Source organism: Marmota flaviventris, chromosome 1 (genome assembly GCF_047511675.1).
Source record: "Marmota flaviventris isolate mMarFla1 chromosome 1, mMarFla1.hap1, whole genome shotgun sequence".
Taxonomy (NCBI): Eukaryota; Metazoa; Chordata; class Mammalia; order Rodentia; family Sciuridae; genus Marmota; species Marmota flaviventris.
This window is the reverse complement of record NC_092498.1, coordinates 8543418-8570652: the sequence shown is the minus strand read 5'-3', so window position 1 is coordinate 8570652 and position 27235 is coordinate 8543418. Positions and strand designations below refer to the sequence as shown.

The window sequence follows — 27235 nt, the reverse complement described above, 5'->3', positions numbered from 1 at the left end:
TACATTTTTTTTTATTCAGAGATAAAGTTACCAACTGATCCTAAGGTGTGGAGGCGAGGAGTTGCTGGGTTGAGGCATAAAGAGAATGAATGGCAGGTGGAATCCAGGGGTGGCGGGGGGTTGGCCTATCCTGTATGCCTGGGGACTTGGTGGATATGGTGGTCCACATGGAATTGTGGCTGGTCAGCACCTTTGGTTCTTTTGTTTTTCTCCAAATTTTACTGCTGAGAAAGAATATCTGGATTTCCCAGGAGCTAGCTTTCCAGGTAAAGTTACCTGCTGAGGCAGGAGGGACAGGTGTTTGGAGTTTGAGGCAAAAGAAGAAAGAGCTGGTTAAGAAAACAGGAAAGAAGGAGAAAGGTCTATTAGTGGTATTGCCCAGGAATAGAAAGTGCCTGCTTTAGCAAAGAGTGAGATTTGAGTCCAGTTGGTGTTTTACTGACAAGTGCCTTGGAGAGAGCTGAGGTGATTGTTTATGAAGAAGCGAAGACAGCAGCAGACTTGGGGGTCTAAGCCAAGAGAGGAGGGGAGTGAGGATAGGAGCAGGGAAGAGGGAGCCACAGGTGAGGGGGGGCGGGGGGGGCTTGATTGATGGAAGGTTCCAGGAGAAGAAATACTCGATTTAGGAACCAGAGTCATTGAACTAGTGGCAGTGGTCAAAGGTTAGAATAATGAAAATTTTTAAACTTGGAGAAAAATAATGACCCGGGCAAGGGTATCAATGAAAATAGATGGCAGAATCGCATTCGATGAAAAGATCATTAGAAATGAGATGGTCAAGAAAATGTGAGTTCCACAGGTCCTTGTGGTCCAAAAGTGCAATGGGCAGGCACACAGTTTTAGTTACTAGGAGATCAAGTACGTTGCCATTCTGAAATCAGCAGCAGAGTTGTACCGAAATTAAAGTCACAAGTGCCCAGGCATTGTGTCACGGATTTGTTCGTGCGTGCACATCATGTAGAAGTCAGATTGGATTTAGAGACATAAAAAGAAACCTCAGTGGATGCTAGAATCTTAAGCAAAGTTTCTTTACCTTTCTAAATCTTAGTTTCCTTATCTATATACTGAGAAGTGTGAATTAGATTCTAGAAGTTCATTCCTTTGTCACAAATGTGTTGTTTCCATTCCTCAGTGTAACTCATTGATCATAATGATCACCCTCCAAAAAAAAAAAAATACTTAGGTGAATACTAAATAACAAGTATTGCTTAATATTGCAAACACAAATTACTTCTTTATAGAAGACTCTAGTCTCTATAAAGACTTTTTGGATTTTATTAATGTGTTTATTTAAAGGTCGGGGGAGGAGGAAGAGGATCAGAATCTCTTGATCTAAAATTAGAGCTTTCAGGTATCATATACCTAGCTACAAGTCTATAGGACATCAAGGCCCATAAAGGTCCCCATATAACTGTGAATTGCAATATTTGCCCTTTGACTAAGAGATTAAGAGTAACTGTCTGAGAGATAGATGTGTGCATTGATTTCACAGTATATACTTTTTTCTTCCTGAGCGTGAAATTCCTATTATAGGTTGATCCATGAACCTACAGCGAAAAATCTTACTAGACCACCACAGATATAAAATATTGTCATCCAAATTCCAACATATTGCAAACTAAATGATACTACCATAGCTAAAGTTCAATTACCTGTAGGAGTCAGACATACATTGTAAAGAGAGACAGTGAAATTGCTATTTTTGTGTGCTGACCAAATGAACTCCTAACCAGGAGTTGGCCTCCCCTTGCCCAATGCCTTGTACATTGAACCTCCTGGGATCATTAATAAATGAACATTCTTTTCCAGTAGGTTTGAGTGGAGCCTGTAATTCTGCATTTCTGACAGGGTCCCAGATGATGCTGTGCACCCAGTCTAAGGATCTCATATAAAAATATACATATATATATATATATATATATATATATATATATATATATATGTAAAAAAAAATCCTACTTTTTTGTTAAACTGTGGTTCTAAAAACCCAGGTAGAAGTCAGGTTTTAAAACTAGCCATTCCTCTCTTTGGTCATTGAGATTTATATTTCCCCATGCCACGTCCGTTTACTAGTCATATAACAAATTGCAATTCTCTGGTTCTGTCTGAATTAGGAAGCTTGGAAACCTCAGCTACTCTCAGAAGCTACTCAATCATTGAGTTCCCAGGGACTGGCTTGTGTGTGAGTCCAAACCCAGGCTTTCCAGCTGCCCTTGGACATCTGCTGATGCCTATCTATTCTGATCCAGCTGCTACTTTGATGTCTGTTACCTGCCTAGGACAGATGTGGAATACTCAATGCCCAAAGTATAGGGTCTCAGCCAAATACTTCAAGCAAAGACAGTCATCTAAATCTTGTTGTTGTAGTAGTATCTTAGCAGTAACTTGAAACCATCTGGGTGACATCTTATCCTATTCAAAATTACTCCTTTCTCCAAGCCTGATCCATTAACCTAAGGACAACTTTCAGCCCTTCAACCCTCTTCTTCCTTTAGGCTCAAAAGATTGCTGACTACTTTATACAAATATAGCCCTCTGCCTACCCTTCCCACAATAAGCCCAGAAGAACCATCAGAATCACGGAGTGGGTATAGTTCAGACTCTGAAGTTAGGATCCCAACAGAGAGTACAATATCATGCTTCTGCATGGGAAAGAGAAAGTAATAACTAGTTTTTATTGAGTACTAGGAAGAGTAAATGAATTATATGGTGGGATGCATAAATTAGCATCATAACTGAAAAATAAGTAGGACAGGCCAGGATTATACAAGGGAGCTTTACGCCACCACTGGCAAATTTTGAAGCAGTAAAAAGCAGGAATGGTGAAATGGTCAACCAACAAGGTGGGTCTGGCCCCGGCACTGGTGTTATTAAAGGCTTAGCTATATTCAATTAAAACTTATCCAGATCTTGGATTACTGAAAATCAACGGCTAAATATGAAAATATCCCACGGAAAAAGAACATTTAACAATGGTAGCAACAAGAGGTAGTACTTGATCAGCATTAGCTGGAGTATTATTTCCTATCCCAGCAAGTTTCAAACAGGAGGAGTCCAACATCCTGAGGTATGAAGGACAGCAGGCTGTGGAGGGAAGGCTGTCCCTACATGTCACCCAGGGACTCTCTCTCCCAAAGATGCTGTACCTAAGTGCCTGGTGCTCGTCCTCTCTTATTTCTGAAGCCCTAGAAATAAGCTTTTCCCTTCCCTCCCAGAAATAAGGTGATAGAAGCAGCTAGATGCAGGCAAACCTTGATGCAACAAAACAACATAGTTGTTAAGGTGAAAGATAAATTATATGCAGGGAGGTAACTGCATATGGGTATAAAAGTCCAACCTGCCCCCTTTCTGTAAAAGCCTTCTGAATCAAACATCTTTTATTCTATACACTTCTGTCTTCTTTTCAAACCAACTGGAGCTGTTCACATCCAGGGTCTTCTACCCGGGTCCTTGAGAGTCTGATTTTCTTTCTCACAATTCGTTGATATTCCCTGTACAGACCTTCGTCTTCTGCCTATCTCAACAGTATGTCTCTCTTTTCCCTGGAGTGAACTAAGTGAAAAGATGCATTTCTCTCACTCTTCCTGCCTTCCCCCACCTAGTTGCGCTTCCTTTTGACCTATTTCACCTGCTTCACCAGGGAGGTTTGCTATTTCCTAGACAATCAGAGAGGTACTTCTTGTTTGCTCCTTGGATGAGCTAATGTGGTCGTTTGACAGACACCCTGAGCAGGAGGTGAAAGGGGGCACATGAGGATAAAAGGACACCTGGAGAAAGGAGTTCCCCAACTGGCCACTGATCACATCTTAAACCTTGGGGTCTGTGTACTGAGACCATAGTCCACCTTCTCAGAAGGGCATTGTGTTCAGCAATGGAATTATTAATAATGTGTTCTACAGCCTCCCAACAAAAGACATTAAATACAAGAGAGTACATTTTTATTGAGTGATATTGAAACATTTACTTCCACATGCACTTGCTTTAACCAGCTTGAACAAATTAGTTATTCCCAGCAGATTATTCTCACTGGTAACACCATAATAAAAGACTCCAGATCGCAGGCACTATCGTCCCTGGCATTATAATTTTTATTTCAGAATCTCAGTAATCGAATATTCATTATCTAATTATAATTAAAATGCATGATTCTCTTAAGAATGCTTGGAACTATTTAGATGAATATGAACTTTATTAAAGGAATGAAAGAAAGAGATTAAAAGTATTCAAAAGGGTAAGCTTTATTTTTTAAGAGCTGGAAAATTGCAATAGTAAGAAAGAAGGAACAGAGGAAAGCAACAGAAAAGTCTTAAAAAGAAAAATAAGCAGAGCCCATTTCTCGTGCTCTATGGTGAGGTAATACAATATTAATTTAATTGTTCAGTTATGGAAAAATTAGCAAGCCATGAAGAACCTAGTAAACGAAATGTTCCTTCAAGATGGAGTTAGGAATCTCTAATCTTTGTATTTCCCAGCAGACCAATGGCAGTGCCTTGGAACTTGGTTGACACACAATAAATATTTGTTGAATGAAGAAGGAAGCATTCTGTCTGAAAATCAAGAAGTTCTTGAGTAGTCTTTTTAAGTCAGCTCATAGGTACAACTTTTCTGAAGTTCTATCTTGTGTAGATATAAACCCTAAATGTGGGCCTCAGTCATGTTTGCACGTTAGCACCCCCTGCGGTCCCCACCCACATCACGCTGTGTAACACGATCAGCTCCCTAGCTTCTTTTGACCTTCTCTCATTTGAAGAGATTCCTATTTGAATCCAGTTAGAATGTATACACTTATTTAGAATGTTCACTTTTATGTGTTCTGCAAATTAATTTTGAAGCCGATGAAGCTATACAGCAGGTATCCCAGCTCAGGGAAAGGGTAGGAGCCTTGGCATGTTGCCTCTGTCTATTGTGAACTATTTGCTGTTATATAGAGAGTTTATCTTTCATCACTGGAAAGTATAAACCCAAAGCCTTCTTTATAAAAATACTGAATATGTGCTGAACTTTTCAGTTCTTAATGCAAATGATTATAAGCTGTTTGTGGACGAACACTGTAAAAATAAGTGATGACGATGATTTTAATAATAGCTTAAAGCATTAGATTGAACTGTATGAAGTGCCACTTTTGTATGTCAAACACATAAGACAATATTGAAATTTTCATATGGTTTAACCTACTGTTTATTGAATGTTTACTATATGCTTAGCACAGTACCAAGAAACTTACAATCAGTTCAGTCGCTTAAATTTCACCAAAAAAAAAATTTTAAATTAAGGCAATTGGGAATTAAGTTAGGGAACATGCCAATTTAAAAAGTAGATTTAAAAACTGAATAGTTTCAGATTTCAGAGACTCTCTGCTTAAACAGAATGCTCAGGAAAAATATATGAATATTGTAAATGATGTTATCAGGATTTTTCCTTCCATTTACTTAATTATGTCAACAAAAGTGTGACAGTAATATACACCATGGTTATTTCACAATACAAAGTGTCTGCTTTTAGAAAGGGGACATTTACATAAGATACAGAGATAATTATGACTGCAATATCAAGGTCAAGTTCTGTGGCTACACAAATGACATTATCTTTACTCAAGGAAGTCACATTGCCCTTAGGAGGCCAGAGAATTATAAAATCTATCTCTGGTGTATCATTAGAGTCACATTTTTATTGCTCACAAGACCAATCCAAACAAGGATACCCAGTAGGAATGGACCTTGGAGACCAAGAGATAAATACTCAGAACCAGGAAGTTCCCGAGAAACCTCCAGTCTATGTCAACCACAACCGTATTGTCCATATAAGCAAATTGCCATGGGAGCCCACAGGAGGAAGCAATTAATCCATCTTGGAGGGGTTAGGGAAGGACTCCGAGAAGCCATGACAACAGGACAAGGCTGTAAGGATGAGTGGGGGTCATTGGGCAGGGAAATAAGGAAGACTCCCCTAAAAAGGGACCCCCTCCAAACAAGTGTGACGGAGAACAGTGTTGACCAATAGTAGATGGTGTTTGTGGCAAGAGGTGAGGAGCAGTGCTGTATCACACCCAGCATCCCTGGAAGCCCCAGACCCACGGAATGTTGAAGGGGTCACTTGGGTTCCTGTTCTGAAGGGACCAAGACTGGGAATTAGCACACCCACGCGGTCCCCACCCAGATCAAGCTGTATAACACCATCAGCTCCCTAGCTCCTTTGGACCCTCTCCCATTCAGTCCTTCCAAAGATAACTGTCCTTCTGACCTCTGTTACTTTATTACTTTAGTTATTTGTGCTTAGTTTTGACCATATAAGTAGAATGATTGACCAGATAAACAGAATCACTGAGCATAAACTATCGTGTGTCTGACTTTCCCCTCAGTATTACCTTTTAGAGATTTGGGCAGAAGCTTTTTATTTCATTACTGTGTTATTCATTATGTGAATATATCACAATTTATTTACTGTTCCTCTGACAATGGACATCTAGGCTGAGTAGCTTTTTGTTTTATTTTTTTCCCCCAAGGAAGGAAAGTTAATTGGCTTGGTTATATTATAGAGGCCTGAGAATTGGAACATCCTTGCTGATTTAGGCAAAAACACTGGGTGGTGGGAAGTTGTGTATGGTGGCAGATATGGAATCCGTAACTGAGGTATGAAGGACTTGCCCATGTCCCTACCTTCATGGGTCTTAATCTCATTTGTTACATTCTAAAGCTCTAGAGATCATTTCCCGTTAAGCTGTTCGAGAAGCCACAGAATAAATGCCAAACTCTATGCTTCACTCATTGCCATAATGTCAGTTAATATATGTTCTTGAAAGAAAGTTCTTTTTCCAGGATGTTGGGTTAAACAAAGCAACATATGTTTTACTCAGCGCAGGAATTCTCATAGTCTTTATAACACAACTGGGCACTTGGGGTCTCCAAGGGTGAAATATAAAATATAGAGAATATTTCCTACACTTAGGAGGCCAAACATCTTCCCCCCGCCCCAGAAAATTTATTATTACTTTTCAGATTTAATATTGCCTAAGATCCATGATAAAAAAATTGAAACAACTTTATGGACTGAATCATGTGACCCTCTAAAATTTATCTATGAAAGGCCGAAGCCCTAATATGACTGTATGAGGAAACAGGACTTCCAAGAACGTCACTGAGGTCAAATGAGGTCATAAGGGTGATGTCCCGATCCAATAGAATTAGTGCCCTTACAAGAAGAGGAGACACCAGAGAGCTAGTGCGTGTGTCCCCTGTCCCCCAACATGTGCTCAAAAGGAACGACCTTGTGAGGGTACAGCCTTCTGCAGGCAGGAAGAGGCCTCACCAGAAGCCAGAGCCCTTGGCATCTGGATTTCCATCTTGAAAACTGTGAGGAAAAGAATGTAAAAGCCACACAGTCTGCAATGGCTTGTGTGGCAGCCAGGGCAGCCTAATCCAACCATCTCAAGGTCAGGTCAGCATGGTCCTCAGAACTTGGCGCACCTCAAGGAAATGGGATGGTTTACTCTGCCACAGACTTGATGGTCACTTCCCTTTCCCCATGAGAAGCTGTGGGGATTTCAACCTTCCAGTCCTCAGGACAAAAATGAATCCACACAAACACACTCACTTGCTTTATTCAATCCCTAAAACTCTTGCTGAATTAAGTCGTGCGTGTTTAAGATTTGCATAGCCCCACGAGTTCAGGCCCCTCATTCCTGTCTTTGATATAATTGCTAAGCCCTCCATTAACTGTGATGGATTTTTATTACCTCTCTTCTGAGGAGAGGATTTATATGTCTTTTAATTTGTGTAAGTTGGACTGCATCATAAATGGCTCACTCTCGACCAAGCCGTAAGCTTGGCAAGAGAAGACCTTGTTTATTAAAATCTAATTAACAGAAGTTTCAGAATGTCCCTGAGTGGGTTACTGAATTTCTCTTTTTCTCCAAACCCAACAAAGATCAAATATCCAACTGGCTGTAGTTAACCGCAGGCTCAGAACCTCACTGTGACATGATCGGCCAGTTCTTCTGTTAGTTTCAGTTGTTTCCTCCGAGGATGCAGCCCAAGACTCATTCCCTACGATACTTTGGCCACCATACTTCATAAAAGCCATGTGCTTGATGATTCATGGTTTGAAGAAAGAGGTCCAGGTGCTCTTTGTTCTCCACATCTAAAGCAAGATGATGCTGAAATCTCAGGTGTTTCCCAAACCAAGGTCAGAATGTTCTTAATTAGGTGCCACTTTAAGTCACTCTCTGAACAAAGTTACTCACTACCTGTGCAAACAGACAGGAGTATTCATGGCTTTTTGCTTTCAAGCTGGGAAAATAATGTTGGCAATGTGAGAAAACGTAATGAGTTGATTCAGTTCCCAGTCTATCTAAAAAGATCTCTTAATGCTAAACCCCTTTAGTTTCCACCCTATTGCTTCTTCCATTTCTCATTCCAACTTCAAAACAAGAGTTTAGGGCTTGTCTCTGCTTTCTCAATTCCTATATAATTATTGCACCAAATTCTTTGCAGTATGCCCACCGGGGTCTCCATATTGATATACCTGACAGGCTCTCTTAATTTTTTGATACAAGACATTTTACAATGTTAAAAATATTTTACCTGTTTTTCCTCTCAGAAGTGCTCTGTTCCCTTGGTTTATATCACTCATTGTTTTTGTTTTTTACTTCCTCCCAGATTTTAGATCCTTTATTTTAAATTTCCTTGGTTTCTCCTTCCTCCTTCATGCCTGACACCGATGGCGATCTTTAGGCTCTTTCCTTGGTCAACTCTCACTCATGTAAGAGGTTTTTCAAGTTTTACTTTTACTTGTACCATCTCATCCTAAAGAACAAGTGCTTATCATTATTGTAGCCAAGGTGGTGTACCATTTACAGATATTTACATCCCTCGGCATTTTTGAAATATTGATAACATGAAAATAAGTATTAATCAGGCTCATGGGGAACACCCGTACCTCCCAGATACCCAAGAGGCTGAGGCACTAGAACTTCAACACCAGCCTCAGCAACTTAGCAAAACCCTTTGTCAAAAAAAAAAAAAAAGTGTTGGGGACGTAGTTCAGGGATAGGGTACTTGCATAAGGTCCTGGGTTCAATCCCCAGTACTGCAAAATAATTAATTAAGCAAAAATATTGATCATCTTAAAGGCCTTACTGAATTCAGAGACAGGTAAAAGCTTCCCCTTCAAACTAGACTTTTGTGTTCACTAGTGGAGCATAGAGACCTGCTGAGATGAAGTAGGAATGATTAAGTATATTAAAGGTGATGTGATGTTTGTAGAGAAAAGATGTGGTGATCAATATGAGAATCATTTATATTGATGTGTTACTTGGAAAGAGCTTTAGATATGACCACAAGAAGGAAAAACAATACTTCTTGGTTGAAAAAAAGAATACATATATCATTGAAAACTAACGCCTTTTGGTATGCTCAAACCCATGAAATAAAAACTCAAGGCCCATTCCCTTATTCTGAGGCCAAACGTGTCAGGTCTGATGTTTTGAGTGGGCAAAGGACGTGGAAAATTGATCACTGTCTTTCATGTTTAAAGAGCTCTCTGGAAACAGTGAAGGAAGAATTTACACGGATTAGATAAAAAATTTGATATTATAAAAATTGTCTAGGTTTAGAATTCCTTCTATATCCAGGGAAGAAGTCATAAATTGGGTTTTTCCAGAAGGTGAACTAAAACTCCTTTAGTTTCCACCTTATCGCTTGTTTCATTTCTCATTCCAACTTCAGAACAAAGGTTTAGGAGTTGTCTCTACTTTCTCAATTCCCATGTAATCATTCCACATTCAACGCTGAGTGCCAGGCTTGCCAGCGTGACCCAGGGACGCTCTTCAGATGGCGGAGGGAAGCCATTCCTAGAGCACGCGCTCCACCCAAGCACCTCCGCCACCATGAGAGGGCTCAGTACAGGTCTTCTGGAGCCAGAAGACACGAGGTACAGCCAAATCACATGAGCCTGGAGGACCCCCATCTAGTGTCCAGGTGAAGGCACACAGAGGTGTGGGCCATGGCCTCCCTTCAGAGTTCTGTGCATGGCCCTGTGTGTGGGCAAGATGCAGAGCATGTGAAATGAAGCCAGCTGTGCAGCCTTTGAAGAATCCCACCTGGGGGCCGCCCAGGCAGGAGAGAGGAGGGAGGTGAACTTCACAAAACCAGGAAAAGCCAGAAAGGGACAGGTGTGTGTGTGTCATTCCAATTCCTGCATTGGTGTTTTAGTTAGAAACAAAGCTTAAAACACACTCAGAAGAGCCCAGCTACTCACCCTAATTTTCAAAAATGGACTTAGCTAACCTAAAAAAAATATTTTCCCATTGACTACTTCTGAGATGCTGGGAGTTGGCCATTAATCGCTAGAAACAAAAATACATAGAAATAGCAAGGAAACTGCACATCAAGGGACCCTCACGTTACTCATGCATCTCGGAGCCATGATTCACCAAAACAAGGATCACTTGCCTGGGGAGAGTATGAATGTACATAGTCAAAGGAAAATGTTGGTGATCCAAATTAATTTTTCATCCAGGGAGATAATTTTCCTGTACATAAACATAATAGATTTCCATATTATTTAAAGTAATGACTGTAATTATTTTAGCAGAACTTGAGAAACGTAAATATATCTACTCCTCTTTAACTTTAGAGCATTGGAGATTTGGTCTGTTTTTCCTAGCTTAGCTACTAACCAGTTGAGTACCTAAAACCAGGGCTTGTTCTATTCCTACTCTGTTACCTCTGGATCTAGCTAATAACTACATCATCTCTCCAAGCACATGCTGGATACTGCTCTAATGGCTTCTGGGCGACTCTGTAGGACCCTAAAGTCCTACCTTCAAAGGGCCCATACCATCAGTGACCCCACTCCATAACAAATAGACCTGACACCCAAAGTGGTTTATGCCACATATAGAAGGATGTCAAATTTGTTCAATCACAACTTTCTGCTCTAGAGTTAAATACACATACACAAAAGCCGAATCAAAGAACCATATCATAGCACATCTATGTAAAAAAAAAATTGCTCAGATAAATTAGCCAATTTACCTTTATATAGACACAGAGTCTTAAAGACTCATCTAAGTCTTATGTTGTTTTGCTACATTAGTGATTTATGAAACTCCCAATTAAATATTACTTTCTAAAGAAAAAGTAAATAAAATCTCAATTACAGAGAAAGAATAATCAAAGTGTTTCAAGGGCTTTCAAGAAACTCCACTATGAGACAGGGCTACTTTCCATCTCTCATCATTAATAGGTAGCCTCATTAACTGGCATGTGTGTTTATTCCTGTATTTATTTAATCATCAAGAACCATGCAGAGCCAGCCACTTGTGTTTATTTTATAAAGTTTCACGAAATAATACATCTGCCCTCAGGGAACTTGCATTCCAGAAAGGCAAATCAAAGAACAGTATTTTGCATAAAATCTCCAAATGATTACAATGGCTTTCTAAGACAGTCTAACCTGAACAGAGAATTGTCTAGCATTTATAAAAGGCCTGAGCTATTCCCACTGAAAAGGAGTAATTGAATCTGTAATTACCTTCATTTCATAGGGGACACAGGCATGGATTCTGAAGATCTAATCATGAAGGTTGTTTTCTTAATTACTCTAATTGCTTTGTAGGGAACACTATCTTGTAGCCCTAAGGAAGGCTCAATAGTCAGTGGTGACTGAGGACACCACTGGAAGTATCTAGAAAGTTCTTTATTGTGTTTTAGACAGCTTTGCTGTTTACTTCACCCTCTGATGGTGGAGTGATGCTGTGACTGCCTTGTGTGTTCTATGAACACAGCCCTGGACTACAGGTAGACATGATTTTTGTACATAGAGGAAATGCAAACCCACATCATGGTTGGCTTGGGGGGCTTCCCTTTTAAGAATGCAGCCACCTCCACCTAATCATCCCGGAGAACATTCCTTTCTCTCCCCACTACAGCCTCCACCATTCATGGAGATCTCATTTATAGGAGTAGCCCTTTGTCTTGTCCAAAATTATTGCAAACTTAATTTAAGGGTCTAATGTAGACAGATGAGGCTGGACACCAGGGAATTTTCAGGAAGCAGATTGACTGGCTGCAGGGTCCAGAGGGGCAATTGCCTAAAATTCTCTGGACCTTGAGTCTGGAAGTTCCTTTAGAATTTTTCACTTACCCCAACCTGTAACACCAGTATATTTTTTTTTACCCTGTGGGAGGAGGGGTTTGAAGGTTTACATGACAAGTACATTTTGTTGCATTTTTTCAGGTGAGACAGAGGTATTACAAGGTTGTGTTTTGTTTTGTTTTTCTGCAAACCTGGCATTTACAAAAACGAGGAAGCTACAAACCACAATGCCTTCTGCAGACGTTTTTGCTGATATGCTGTGTAAAAACCTTTCTGACAAGAAGAGAAACTTATTTGTTACAAATACGGTGGGGGTTTCTGCTTAATTATGGTAAGGGTCTTCTAAGTGAGGGTCTCTGGTCTGCTTCAGATCTAACTAGTTTTTTTTATTATCAATTCTGGGTTTAGGCCACACCTCATTCTTTGGACACAATGGACACACTGATGAACTGAGCAGAGCAAGTTGACTTTATAGACAGAAAAGGGCTGAAGAAAGCAGAAACAGAGATCAGAGTGTGGGCTAGTTGTGTCAAAGTTACTTTCTTTACAAGGTTAAAACAGCGGACTTCTTAGCATGCTGGCTCAGGTCCATGGCCAGTTCAGATTAGCTGCTTTGAATCTCCAGTGATTTGGAAAAATGGTGTGTGTTGAGGTTGCATTTTATCACGTGGCACTTAGCACAAGTGACTCCATGTTGGTTTAGTCTGAACTGCTGGGGCCCAGGACAGGAGCCTAGTCTAAAACAATAGTCTGCCCTAGCTCTGTTGAGCATGCTCCTAAAGGCATTGCTTCTACTAAAAAGGCATGGAAAAAAATGTTTTGTCACAGTATTTCCTAGGAGAGATTTTAATAGGACCACAACAGAAGAGTGGACGCATTCCTTTTTAAGAGAAAGGTGGCTGTTCACATCCCCAGAGCAGAGAAGATACAGAAAGATTAAGTTGGAGACAATAAAGTAAAAACTCTCATTTACTTTAAAAAATATTAAACTAGAATGAGTATTGACTCCAGTGTATAGGTTTCCTGCACTTTTTTAGATAACATTAGACATAAACTTTTAAGCACTCATATAGAGTTTGTTATTATACCATGGAGTGGCCTCTCGTTCCTGGGTAGAGTCTGTCTCACTTTGTGTAATAAATATGTTCCTGAATGATTATTTGGGAATCCAAATAATCTGTTAACTGTTGGGACATAACATTTCCAGAGAGTGTAGGAACTCCTTGAGGTAAAGATTTGGTACCAAAAGTGTTGGCTTTTGAAGGATATTATAAGTGCAAATAGTGACCATTGAACAGAAGTGACCATTAATCATGTTCTGGAGCCCCAAGGATGTCTGGTTTGAATGAGGTCTAGTCCCTCATTTTGAAGCTAGTTTGGGACTGTGACGGGTGTTACAGGTTGGGGTAAGTGACAAATTCTAAATGAACACTGGAAAAGAGACTAGAGCATAGATAAAATGGATAAAACATTTTATGCTATTTTGAAATTTTAACTTGTTAAATTTTTATGTTAATTAAAAATAATCTTTTTAAAAAGAAAGAATGTTTATAGAAGTCAGGGTGAAGAGAACAGACTAAATGAGGGTGTTCTAAAAGAGGTGTTCCAGCCAGGCGTGATAGCACACAGCAGTATTCCCAGAGGCTCAGGAGGCTGAGGCAGGAGGAGCGTGAGTTCAAAGCCAGCCTCAGCAAAAGCAAGGTGCTAAACAACTCAGTGAGACCCTGTCTCTAAATAAAATTCAAAAGAAATAAAAATTTTATAAAAGGGCTGGGGATGTGGTTCAGTGGCCAAGGGACCCTGAATTCAATCCCTGGTACCTGCCCCCCCCCAAAAAAAAAGAGGTGTTATGAGATCTGACCTAGGAGACAGGGCCAGTGGAATATGTGCATATTCTTCATATTCTTACAAAACTTTTAAAACAGGGTAAAGTGTTCAAAACAGGGAGTTGTCTTGAAGAAATGTATTTCCCATTGCTAGGCTGGCATTTGCAACTATCTATAGTTCTTTTTTTTTAAGAATTTATAGATATGTGATTTATATACCCTAATATTCATCTAATTTAAGTATATGCTTCAAAGATCTTAAGTAAATTTACTGACTTGTGCAATAAATCACCACAATACAGAGTTGGGACATTCCCATGACTCCTATTACATTGTGCAAATATTGTGGAGGGTCCTCAGGTAAGATTCCTCTTTACCACTCATCTGTTTCTAGCCCCAGATCCAGGTGACCTCTAATCTACTTGCTTCTTCTATAGATTTTCCTTTTCTGGGCATTTTATTTAGGTGGAATTATAGAATATATTGTCTTCTGTGGATGGTTTCTGTCACTTACTATAGTTTGTTGAGGTTTATTCATGTCGTGTGATCCATGTCTCACTACTTTGCATTAATGAGTAATATTCCATTATATGGACATGCCACATTTCTTATATCCATTCATTTGTTTATGGAAATTTGGGTTGTTTTCATTTGGGGGCTAATATAAATAAAGCTGCTGTAAACATCTCCTTAAAATCAGTTTAAAATTTTAACAAACATTTATCTCTATCCCCCCCATCCTCATATCCTACCTAAAAGTCTTCATGTGGACATATGTTTTCATTTCCTATGTAAATGCACAGGGTGGAATTATTGGGTACATGGTAAATCTATGTTTGACTTTATAAGAATCTGGCAAAATGCTTTCAAAAGTGTACCTACAATGTATGATGAATCTCCAAATCCTTGTCAATCAGTGTCATTGTCTGTCTTCTTAACTGTGGCTATCCTGGTAGGTGGGAAATGCCATCTCAGTGTAGTTTGGGGTTGTTGTTTTTTTTTTCAGTGGGGTGGGAGGTGGATAGAACCAGGGGTTGAACTCAGGGGCACTCAACCACTGAGCCACATCCCCAGCCCTAATTTGTATTTTATTTAGAGACAAGGTCTCACTGAATTGCTTAGCATCTTGCTTTTGCTGAGGATGGTTTTGAACTCTCGATCCTTCTGCCTCAGCCTTCCGAGCCGCTGGGATTACAGGCACGTGCCATCACACCCGGCTCAGTATAGTTTCAAACCAATTTTCCTAGTGACTAATAATGTTAAGTGTCTTCTCATTTGTTTATTTCACATTTCTACTTTTTTTGTGTGAGACACTTTCTGTAGCTAAAACTTTTATTCCCTGGGTTCTTTCCAGAAATTTCTAGCTGAGGTGATGCAGTAGTATCGGGGAACTATAAAGACTCCACAAAGGAGTCCTCTGATGGGATTGTGAGACACACTCCTAGGGGGACTTTCACATCATCTGGAAGATAAGCAGGCTCACAATTGTAGCAGCTCCAGACAGTTATTCTTAAATTGTTTAAATGCTTTTCTTTTCACTGAGCTAAGAGTAAGACCGAGCTGCCTAGAGGCTGGTCTGCTTTCCCAGCAGGCAGAGGAAAAACAGAAGAGGGAATTTCTCAGAAAAGCAAAAGGCAATGCCAGATGAAAGGTGCAAAATCTGTGGGATCGAGCTCCTCTTCAGCCCAGTGCTGAGGGCCCCGGGAGAGCCCGAGTTCAGAGCCTATTGGAAACGGATGACAGGGTGTTCCTAATGTGCAGGCGTCCTGTCAGATGTGATTAGCTCATTATGCTAACATGATAACTGGTTTACTGAGTATCTCCTAAATTAGATTGACCTCAATCTCCAAAGAGCATAACATCAAAGGTCTAGTTTTGCTTACTAAAAACAAAAAATTCACACTGGGTCCTAAGATGGACATCAGGTGGATACTTTGGAGGGTTCCTATCCAGATCTGAGGTCACGTGGAAGTGGGTTGTGCTGAAGAATCACGTCAGGAACTTTTGTCAAACTAATTTATTGGCATCTATGAGTGTGTCTCCACAACCAATGTGAGCCCCCACTGCTTTGTGAATTTCATACACCTCTTTTCTTTTTCTTCCCCAATTAGGTAAGGGCTATCAGAGGGCTATAACTATTACCCGTGCTGCACTCTGTTAAAACTTGGGTGGTTGATTAGGTAGCTCTGGGGGGCTCATTTGCTCAGTGTGGAGATGGAGGAGGTCAAGGGCAAGTCAGACTGCAGACATCCTTTATCTTGGGACTTAAGTGAAGCATCAACGTTTCAGACTAGCTAAGTGCAATTTCAAAATCACCTTCTCACCTCATCTAAATGAGAACTAAGAGAAAATGCTTCTAACTGACGCAGTGATTTCTTATTTTATTCTGAAAATTTCCTCCTTAGAAAGTCCTAGAATGTGATCCAGATAGTTTAGAATAGAATCTATGCTGTACCACTTATGCACTGGTGACTGGGATCAAAATAAATGCTCTAATTATCATTCTGTTATCAGTGAAATGTGGGGTAATATATATTACTAAGTGTAATTAGCAAATCAAGATTTTAATTTTCAGTATTAGTGACCAATAATACGAAATTGATTGTATGGACAAAAATGTGGCTTATCAGTTTCTATTATCCCTGACGCTCATCACTTTTTATAGAAAAATAATTGATTAATACAGTTTTTGCATCAAAAAATAAGTCCAAACTCATTTATAGAATTATTATGAAGATTTTAAATTCCCAATTATGAAAGTATATGATTTCTTATTAGGTTAAACACATACAAATATTGGCAACAGTGATTGGAATATTTCAAAAGGTTTATTTTTAAAATACTCTTACCTTAGCCCATGTTTCCCTATAAGGCAGTTACTTTCTCACTCATCACAAAAAAACAACAGAGCCAAGCACTGGCCCACACCTAGTGCACCCTGACTTCTCAGATGCTGCAGGAGGAATTGTACAATTGGTACAACTGGTACAAACTCTTGGGAAAGGTGCTCAAAATTATCCACTAAAGCTAAACATACTTTTTGACCCAGCATTTCTAATTTTGGGTAAATGTCTAACATAGGTAAATGCTAATAAGTAACACGCTTACGAGGAAGTTCTTGGCAGCATTATTCACCATCGGCAAACACTGGAGACAAGCAATCACAATAGGAACGTGCTCATTTTCATTTTTCAAATTTTTATTAATATAATTTAATCTCTTATTCAATTTTTTTAATTATTTGAAAATTTTAAAATATTTTTAATAAAATGGTAGTTATCCATGTCTTGACTGTAGGGAGAGGAGAGAAGAGGTGCTTCTGGGGTGCTGGAAGTGTTCCTGACCTGTATCTGAGGCATGATTACACTGGTGTATCCATGAACCACATGTGACATTTATGTGGAGGTGTATATAAAAATTGGTCCCACTGTACTGTCCAGATTTTCGTGAGCATTATGCATTTTATTACAGAATTTCATGAGGACATTCCCACTCAGAATCATGTTTTTATAAAAGTCCCCATGCAATCTTGCATACGAGGGTAGCTGAACAGTGAGAGTGCCCGCAGCTGCAGAGCCCACCCTTCCCAACAGGAGGCATATCTGCTCAACCAAACTGATGCAGGACAGAGCAAGTTCAATCAAAAAGTCAATTATTAATTAAGTTTAGTTCTTTTATGTAAATTGAGGTTGAGATGTTCCTCTCATTTATTCTCAGTGCATCTACCCCCGCCCTCCTTTGCCCCTTTCCTTGTCTATTATACCCTGGACACCTGAGTTAGGCCACACCTGCTGCCCGTGATTGTCAGTAGGATATTTACCCAATAAATTTCTGGAGGAATTGTACATAAAGATGATTTAAGCAGAAATCTGCAGATTTCTTTTTCCTGTGAAAGGCTAAACAATAAACATTTGAAGCCCTTGTGACCAGTCTAAGCCCTTAGGGCCAGATGGTCTCTGTCACTTCAAATCTCAAGTTATAGCATGCAGCCATGAACAACATTATTTTTAAAAAATGGCTTTCTTTCAATAAAACTCTATTATGGATACTAACAACGAATTTTATATCATTTTCATGTCACTAAATATCTTCTTTTTTTAATAACCATTTAAAAACATAAAAATCAATCTTAACTTCTTGGACATACGAAAGAAAGCAGGGAACAAGGAATTTGGTTTCCAGGACTTATTTGCAGAGCCCTGATTTAGAGTCATGCAATTCTAAGTGACAGACATCTCCTAAAGGATCTCTGCCCCATGTCCCATGGGAATACAATACGTGGTTTCCACTTGATTGTCATATTTCAGTGTGTGGTTGAAGGAGACTTCATTTCTCATTCCTTTAAAGAACACTAGATAACAAAATTAATATCAAAGCCTTTGCTTCCTCTTTGACATGATTTTTAAAAATATTTTTTAGTTGTAGATGGACATAATACCTTTATTTTGTTTTGTTTTTTGTAATTTTTTTTTTAATGTGGTGCAGGGGATCGAACCCAGTGCCTCACGCATGCTAGGTGAGCACTTTACCACTGAGCCACAGCCCCAGCCCCTTTGACATGATTTTAATACATACAACTTCCATTCACATATTTACAACATGGTCATTGGTAGCCACAGTGTCGATAATAAGCACAGGACTGGTCTAGATGATGTTAGTTCATATTTGATAAACAATTTTTTAGAAAAATTTTATTATGGAAACTTGAAAATAGTGAAATAATTAAAGCAGTGTAATATATATATACATATTATATATATATATATATATATATATATATATATATATATATATATATATATATATATATATATATATTTGAGGCCCATTAACTAAGTTCCAGTGCCTCCTCCTTCCTGGGTATCTTGAGGCCTGACACAAGAGGGAGCCTGTGTTTGCTGACATTCTAGGTCAGAGGACAAGTAGCCACTCCTTAGGGCTGAGTTTCTTCAGGGCAATTTCACAGGTTGGCTCCTTCCAATTCCCTGCACTATGCCTAGAGATGTGAATGGCAAATCTTTAGCCTGATTATTGAGCTGTGTCTCTCATTCTTGGATTATTCAAAATCAGAGTTCATAGCTGTTATTTATGTTCACACATTGAACAATGCAAACTATCATATAAAAGGGGAACTTTGCTGCACGATTTCAAACTGTTCTGTGCCTTTCGGTCGTCGAGCCCCAAATGAGAGAGGGAATCCCTAGCCACAGCAGCAGAAAAGCTGGGTGGGCCCCAGTTAGGTGAATCTGCTGAACAAGACCAAAAACACAGTGCTGCGCATAACTCACCTCCATCCACCAGGAACGTCTCCTGGGCCTGTGCGCACTGTCCTAGAAGCGGTACCTCACTGCCAGCCCTATGCTCTTGGTTTATGTTGGGCGGGTAGAGGGTAGAGTTGGGAGACCTGAAAACAGGTAAGGCCAGATAGGGTAAACATGAGCCTGGGCTTGAATCTCAGATGCAATCCTCATTATAGATGGAAATGGATACTTCCTAGCACCTGCTCATTGCTAGAACCTTCACATTAACTATTTCGGTTGTTAAAGTGAACAAGAGGTGACCACGACACCCAAAATGTTCTTTACTGAGCGGACGCACAGCAGGCAAAAATCTCCCTAAGGAACTGCTTCAAAGCAATTAAGGACACAAAGGATTTTTTAAATGGGTTGTTTCATATATTATTTAGGTGACTTTACTGAACCTTCGATTCAGTAACAACAGGAAATTCTGCCTGTGCCCTCTGTGCTCTGCACGTGCTCTGGTCTACTCTTAAGCTAAAATAGTAATAGTGTATCAGTTATGAATCTCTGGAAATCAGGGTATCAGTGTGTTTTCTAGAGGACGAAGGTTCCAGCACTGCTTCTGAGCCATGTACTGTGACAGTCCCAGCAGACAGCAGAGGACAAGTCTGCCTGGGATTTTGCTCAATGAATTTCTGAACAGTGACTGATTGCCGTTAGTTATTAGACACCATAAGCAATGATCAGACAAGACACGTTTCTAACTCAGCCTCCTCATCCTTTTCTGTCTTTCCCTGTGATTCAGGAGGAAGGATGCCGGCTTCTTATCCTACAAAGACCACCTGCCTGTGAGCCAGGTGGTGGTTGGAGATACCGACCGGCAAGGCTCAGAAGCCAAACTGAGTGTGGGTCCCCTGCGCTGCCAAGGAGACAGTAAGTTTTCTCAGTGGCTGTGGCTTGTAATTTTCCTAGCACGTGTAAATCGTCTTTCTGGGCTCCTTGAAGGATGCTAGAAAATGGTTTCTCTTCCATGGGTCCCACTGGACCATCATGAAACACAAGCAGAAGCAACAGAGAGCTAAACAGACCTGTGTTTGTAGAAGAGGGCGACAGGCCGTAAGTCTCCAGTACAGGAGCCTAGATTTGGGCACAAGATGTGGCTATCCATCTTCCTTTCATATTCATATGTAACAAGTTTGACTACCTAAGTTTATGGTAATATAAATAGTAATGCTAATAGCATAAAAGCGGCACTCAACAGCTGGGATCCCACTGAGTGCTGCTGTTAATGCCATTAGCGTGACTATTTATATCACCATAAACTGGGTTTATGGTGATATAAATAGTAGCATTATGGTTTAATGTATCATTGTAAACTTGGATTATGGCCATATAAAGTTTGACATTATTGCTATCAAACTTCATCATCATCAAAGCTTGATGGTCCCTTGAAAGCCAAAGATTGTTTCTGCGGCTACATCTTGCTTTCAGGATTAGGCGCCACAGAGGGGAATTGGGGGCTGCTGGCTTGGACAGCGGGAGGTAAGGGAGTGAGAATGAGGACCCACCTAATTAAGGGCACCATTAGGATTTTATGTTGTTTGATGCCCTTCTGTGTGCTTTATGTGCGGTGACAGGGAAACAGCGACAGGTTGCCATGGGGATTCTGCAACGAGCATCCTGGGTATCGTTCTCCCTCTCTTTTCTGCACATGTGGTTTGGGTAACTCTCTGGAGAGTTCTATGCTTTTGTGATCCTGCGCCAGCCACGGAGAGTCCTAGATTCTGCTCTCTGAGTAACTGGCCTACCCAGAGATTTCCGGGAGGCCTCTCCACCTTCCCCGCCATGGTAATGAGAATACCACCTGCATGCCGACGCCTCCTGGGGAGGCCATAAAGATTTTAATGCCTGGGTTTGTATTCCTCCTAGCAAAGCATTATGTGAGATGGAATATTTTTACTACTTGCGTAAATCAACGGAGAATTAGACCTACTCGATAATAAATAATTGCATCCACTCAAAAAGGTGTCCTAAGGAATGTAATGAGGCATGCTTCACAGTTTACTACTTAGTAAATCGAGGCTGTCAGCAATTAAAGCAGAGGAATGTCCTAATACAAAAGAGAGATGGAGTTGGTACTGATTTTTCTCTTCTTACATTGAGAAAATGAAAATGTTACATGTAAAATTGAAACTGGTCAAAAGATCTTTATCATGCCTTTATTGAACAATATTATTTCATTTGTCTAGTCAGGCTTAGTAGAACCGCACAGTAAGAAATTTAATTTCGACTGTTTAAGAAAAAGACACTGACATAAAATAATAATCAATATGCATTTTTAAACACGTATGCTGAGAGACAAACTGTAATGCTCTCTAAAATTAGACAGGCTCTCATGTTTTGTAGAATGAAAATCAATTTTGTTGTGTTATAATTACCTATTAGCATATAAAGATAAAATATTTCTGGCTTATCAATTCTCATTCTGAATTTAGATTTAAATTAGAGAAAGGGCTTCCGTTAAATAATTGATAAGCTTAATATACTTATGAAAATCCCACTTCTGCAAACCTTTATTACTATTCTTAAGGAGAACGTTCTAGCAACATATAATAGGATAAGCTAGAATATATAGTTTACAGTTAATATTAGGTTGTTTTCTCCTAAACAACAAATAGTCCTCGGGAAGAATTAATTATGGGCCTGTTATTTGTTCAGCACCTGTTGGGTACTCTGGGAATAAGAGAAAGAAGTTCCAGCCATGTTTGAGCGGGGCATGGCAGCGCACACTTGTAATCCCAGTGACTCAGGAGGCCAGGACAGGAGGCAACTTGGTGAGATCCTGTCTCAAAATTTAAAAAATAGAAAAAGGCTGGGATGGAGCTCAGTGCACTTGAACTCTTGCCTAAGTATGAAGCCCTGGGTCAGTCCCTGGTACCACCCAAAAAAAAAAAAAAAAACAAAGAACAAAAAGTTTGAGAAAATGCACGTGAAAGAATATTGGAAAACCTAAAATAATAGTTTATAACTTATTAGATTCTCTGATATAAAATAATTACAACAGTTGCTCAGTAAAGGAATGACCGAAGTTGTATTTCAGGTAGACTTTATAATTAAAAAGCATCATGGTCAATGTTCCTTTGTATTTCTATTGGAAATGTGATTAGGTCCCATTATAAAGCCAAATGCGACTTCATTCATGGACTCATGGACCTTATGATCTTAGTTTATAGGGAATGTTGCTTCAAAGACTCTTTTTCAATCATGTTTTACCTGATGCTTTGTGGAAACAAAACCAAGGTCAATATTAAATGGTGATTCTGTGCAATACTTTTGTGTTTGTAAGAGGCCAGATCACCCTTTTTCCCAGGCAACTGAGAACATGGACTGAACCTTGAACTTGACCTTCAGGTGGGAGTCAGTCATTCCTGGCCCACAGTCCCTTTAAGGGTGTTCTCACTCGGGTGTGGTAATGAAGTGTTCCACGCCAACACGGTTCCAGTTCTTGTATGTGCCTGATCTCCTTGAACTCCCACCGTCCCGTGAGAGGTGGGCTAAGCAAACACTAGAGCTTCTGTTGTACAAATGAACAAAATACTGCTTTGAAAACGGCATTTACTCAGCAAATTCCTGAGCGCCCTCTCAGGCTCCTGGAGGACAGATGGAGCAGAGGATAGAAACACAAGGTCAGCATTGTTTTTCTAACTTCATTCTCTTTCCTCCATCAATGGGCAATTAAATTAAAATGTCTTCAAAATATGCCACTTGGGTCTTGTCTCACCCTGAGCCCCATCTACCACGTCATTTCCAAACATAGCCTGGATGCTGGGGAATTCAATTCGTGTGATCTAAGAAGTGCAGGGCATTTATCCTGTTTAAAGAGATTAACTTACTTTGTGTCCATTATTGAAGTGTGTTGGGAGCTACAGTTCAGAAAAAAACAATTCCATTGTTATAAATGTCTCTGTCTCTGAGGAGCTGGGTAGTGACAGCCCTCACCTCAATGTCTTCTGAATTAGGCTTCAGCTCTAGTTTTGGAGGACGAAACCACTGCCCTGGCTCTGCCCAGCCGTTTCCGTGGTTTCGGTTGATTTCCTGTGCCTGCTGAGTTTCATTTTCACTTTGATTCCTCTGAACTCATAGACCCATATAATCAAAATGCTAAAGAAAATCAGTGAGTTCCACCCAGGGATGCTGCATTTCCTATATAGCTCTGCGAAACGCTTATGCCTGTATGATTTTTTTTTTCCCCAAAACACATCCAAATGGAAACCTCAAATCTAAATGAAACTGCAAGTGTGACTGGTGATGGATGGTTTGCTGAGATACAAAGTGCAGAGGAGTTACCAATCCCCCTCCCAAACCATATCTGCTCACCTAGGAAGAAACAAAGGAGCCATTTAGAAGATCAAAACCCAGTAACAGCATAGACATTGTTTTCAAATTTATACATGTGATCTTTCTTGGAGGTGGCTGGGAAACTTGGATGGAATAGATTTCAGTTTGGGGAGGTAGAAATCTTATTCATACTATATATGGTGACTACACCTAATTGTAGGAATATAGTATTTGCTAGTTAATTGTTTTATTCTCAGCCATGCAAGGTAAAGATTTACCATATCTCCTCTGGGGATGCAGAGACTTGAAACAATTAATTAGGAGCAAGTTTGCTACAAAAGCAAGTGTCTTCAATAAACCCAGATAGAAACAATTTTGGAAAATGTGTTGCTCAAGGACTGCTCCTGAGTCCATGCCAGAAACCAACTGGCTCTGGCTGCAAGAGCTGACTGGCAGAACCCTCACTTGAGTCACGCTGGGGGTCTCAGATGAAAACTCAATTTCTTAAAGCTGCAGAGGTGGCTCAGAGGCAAACAAGAAAAGGAAAGGCAGGCAGCAGACGCAGTTCAGGAGCACGGCAGGCCTGGGCAACATGCAGCAGGAGAGCAAGGAAGCCGGTGATGGAGTTGCATCCCAAGGACAGTGGACACTGGTTCCTTGGGAAAGTAATCACACACTCCAGAGTAATAGTAAGGCCCAAGTCTCTCTAATGCAAGATTTTGACAAACCAGGACTGTATGCTGCCATTCCCTTACCACGAGGCAGCACAGCGCATGGGTCTACTTGTTTTTCCAGAGTTGAAATATTTCCACAGGGGAGCACGTGGGTCTAGCTCTCAGTTAATATGCCACAAAGGCACACAGGCCACACAACTCTGTGTCCGGGCTCTTTGCCAAACGTTGGGGCAGCAGAAAAGGAGTAGACAAACAGAGGGACAGGAAACGGCTCAGTGGGGCATGGGGACAGTTTTTACTGTGAAGAGGAGGCAGCTTCCTGGTGCAGAGAAGGGTGGGAAGCTTCCCTCTTTGCCACTTTCCTGCTCAGGCTTCCAAGAGACAAGGCAAGGAAAGGGCCTAGGGCAGGCTCTAAAGCAAGCATGTCCTGTCGCCTCCTCCCTGGAATCTCCCCATGTCCTGGGAGCTGGAGAGCTGGAGGCTTTGTCCCTGTGGGCTGACAAGGAGGCAGAAACAGGGTTCTTGGGTGGAGCTGGAAGGTTCCTTCCAGAGCCCTCATTTCTGCTCCCCTGGATATTAGGATTGGAGCCGGAGAGGGGAAATATGCCTCTTATGCTCTTTGGGGGTTGACATATCTAAACATTGGCCAAGAGGGGTAAATTATCTTAAGATCATCTCTTTCATACAAACCCTTGTAATCATTTCTTGCTAGCTTCACATGTGCCTGGGATGCTCTCCTGCCCCTGCCTAGATAGATCCCACCAGCAGCACCCAACTCAAGCCCCCCATGGCTCCTCCCCACACTGCATTTTCCCAGACTATCCTGCACCCACTTCATCCTCTGTAAGAAAGCCCCAGTCCCCTCCCAGCAGATGGGCACCCTGGGTTAGGTGATACTGACCAGTCTCACTGGATCATAAATTCTAACACATGAATGATGAAGAATGCCTCTCTGGGCAAAGGCAGCGTGGGAAGTGTGGGGAATGGAGGGGGTCCCATGTGGATATAGTAGCCCCTCTCCCCTTCCTCCTGCAGGTCTACCCTCCAGAACATGGAGCCCCAGAGTTGACAATGTATGGGTGAAGAGAACTGGGGCAGGGGGACCACAGGAGTATCTTTAAGGGCTGACTTATAAGTGGCTTAACTCACTTCTGCCCAACATCCACTGTGCAAAATTCACAGGGATCCAGTCTAACTGCAAGGGTGGCAGGGAAGTGCAGATTTCCCATGTGACTGCGGAAAGAAATGGTAGGGACTTGTTTTGTGTCTGCCAACCTGTGTCTTCCAACACTATCTGAATTTGAAGCTAGTTCTGGAAGTGGAAGGAATAAAGGAGACCTGACAAAGTCTCCTCCTTGTCATATTCATGGTGGAAGGAAGCCACAGCTTCATTCTGCACACCTCCTGACAGGTCCTAAAAGGATTGCTCCTTTCCCCTATTGCATAGATTCCGCCTCCCCTAACAGTGCGGGGAATTGCAGTAATTTAGCTTAAAGATCCTAATTGCTTCTAGAATCAGGCAACACTTTATTCCCCTCAAAAATAGAGTCTGCAATCCAAATGGCTGAGCACAGGAGCTTGGTTTTACAGACAGGAAGGAACTGGAAAAAAACAAAAAAAAAAGTAGACCAGTCATCTCAAAGTCACCTTCCTTATAATACGGAGACAGGGAGATAAAACAATAGAAAAATAACAAACTTGTTAACATCAGATTGCTACAGGTCACTTGTAACGAGGTAAGGGTTAAAGCACTGTCGTGCCAATTTGCCTATGTGGGAAATTTAATAGTCGCCTCTGTTTTCTTGATTTCTGGGAGGGTTGTACAGTTGGGTGTGGGTAAAGCCACTTCCTCTGTGCCATCTGGATGGTGGAGCCTGCTTTCCTAAGATCCTCTCCTCCCTCTTTGGGTGCAGCTCTTGCTTCTGCCCTGACCTTTCTGCCACTTTCCCTGTGTAGTTGACTCTGACTGTGGCTCACTTTGCTTCCCTATCTTCGCTGTGAAAAGTTGGCACTACTTTAGCCCCGCCCAGGAAAGAGAAGTCTCTCTGGACAGTGTGCAGGGTGGGGAGGCTTGTGTTATCAGCACAGAGGACCCCCTCCTGCCTGCTCCATCCCTGCCCTGGCCATGAACTAAGTCCTGTTTACTTGGGCTTGGGCTTCTCTTCACCTGTGTGACTGTTACATCATCGTGATCTGCTCAGAATGATCACAATGGAGCAATAGCACACCACCCAGAATAGATAAAGCTTGATCACTATCCACAACTATGTTCTGAAGAGATACTCCAATATTTTTTCCTTTCCCCACTTCTTCTCATAAAACGGAGTTGTGCCCACTTGCCTCAAGGACAGCTCAAATCGAGAACAAAGCCCAGCTTCCTCAGGGTGGAGAAGTCTCAGAGATCAACAGTGCAGACTTCTCATCTTACAATGAGGATCTGTTCTCCTGAGGTTAAAAGACGCCCAGCCCACAATCTCAGAGCTGGTTCATTGAAAGCCACGTGGATAGACAATTTGACAAAACCTTGCGTCTTTAGTAATTCCCTGGACAAAGATGAATGCTGAGACCAGCACTCTGACCTTGGATCCCTGTCTATCACCAGCTGAGTGATGTGAAAATGTGGCGCCAGAGTCCCTGATCTTACCCACTGCGAGCTCCGCCATCTGCAAACTTGATAGAAAACCATGGGTGTTGGGAGCTGAAAGTTGAGGCTGCTGCTTTGTCTTTTACTTTTCTTTTACTTCCAGCCCGAGTAGTTTTTTTGTTGTCGTTGTTTGTTTGTTTTTGGCTGATAATGGAAGGCAGAGGGAAACCTGGAGTGATGTATAAAATCTTTACCCTCCATTTTCCCTTAATGTCCCTGGGCACCTGCTGCTGCCCTGGGCACCTGACAACTAAGGAGCAGTAAAGGCTCTAGGAACCAGCAGAAAGTGAAATTTTAGGGATCACAGCCTAGACTGATTCCCACTAAAAAGATGGAGCATCTGGGCATCTCTGGGATCTGTTCTAATTACAAAGGCAGCAACTTTGTCCCAGGAGAAGGGAGCCTTCTCTTTTGTCT

At 41.0% G+C, this 27235-nt stretch overlaps 1 protein-coding gene across 1 annotated transcript in view; it reads left to right on the top strand.

Annotated features, from left to right (window-relative positions):
- Cntnap2 (contactin associated protein 2) overlaps positions 1-27235 on the top strand; it is a 1323006-nt gene that overhangs the window by 960369 nt on the left and 335402 nt on the right. Inside the window, exon 15 of the mRNA XM_071605412.1 lies at positions 19968-20095. Coding sequence (XP_071461513.1) covers positions 19968-20095 — 128 coding nt within the window. The remainder of the gene's footprint in view (positions 1-19967; positions 20096-27235) is intronic.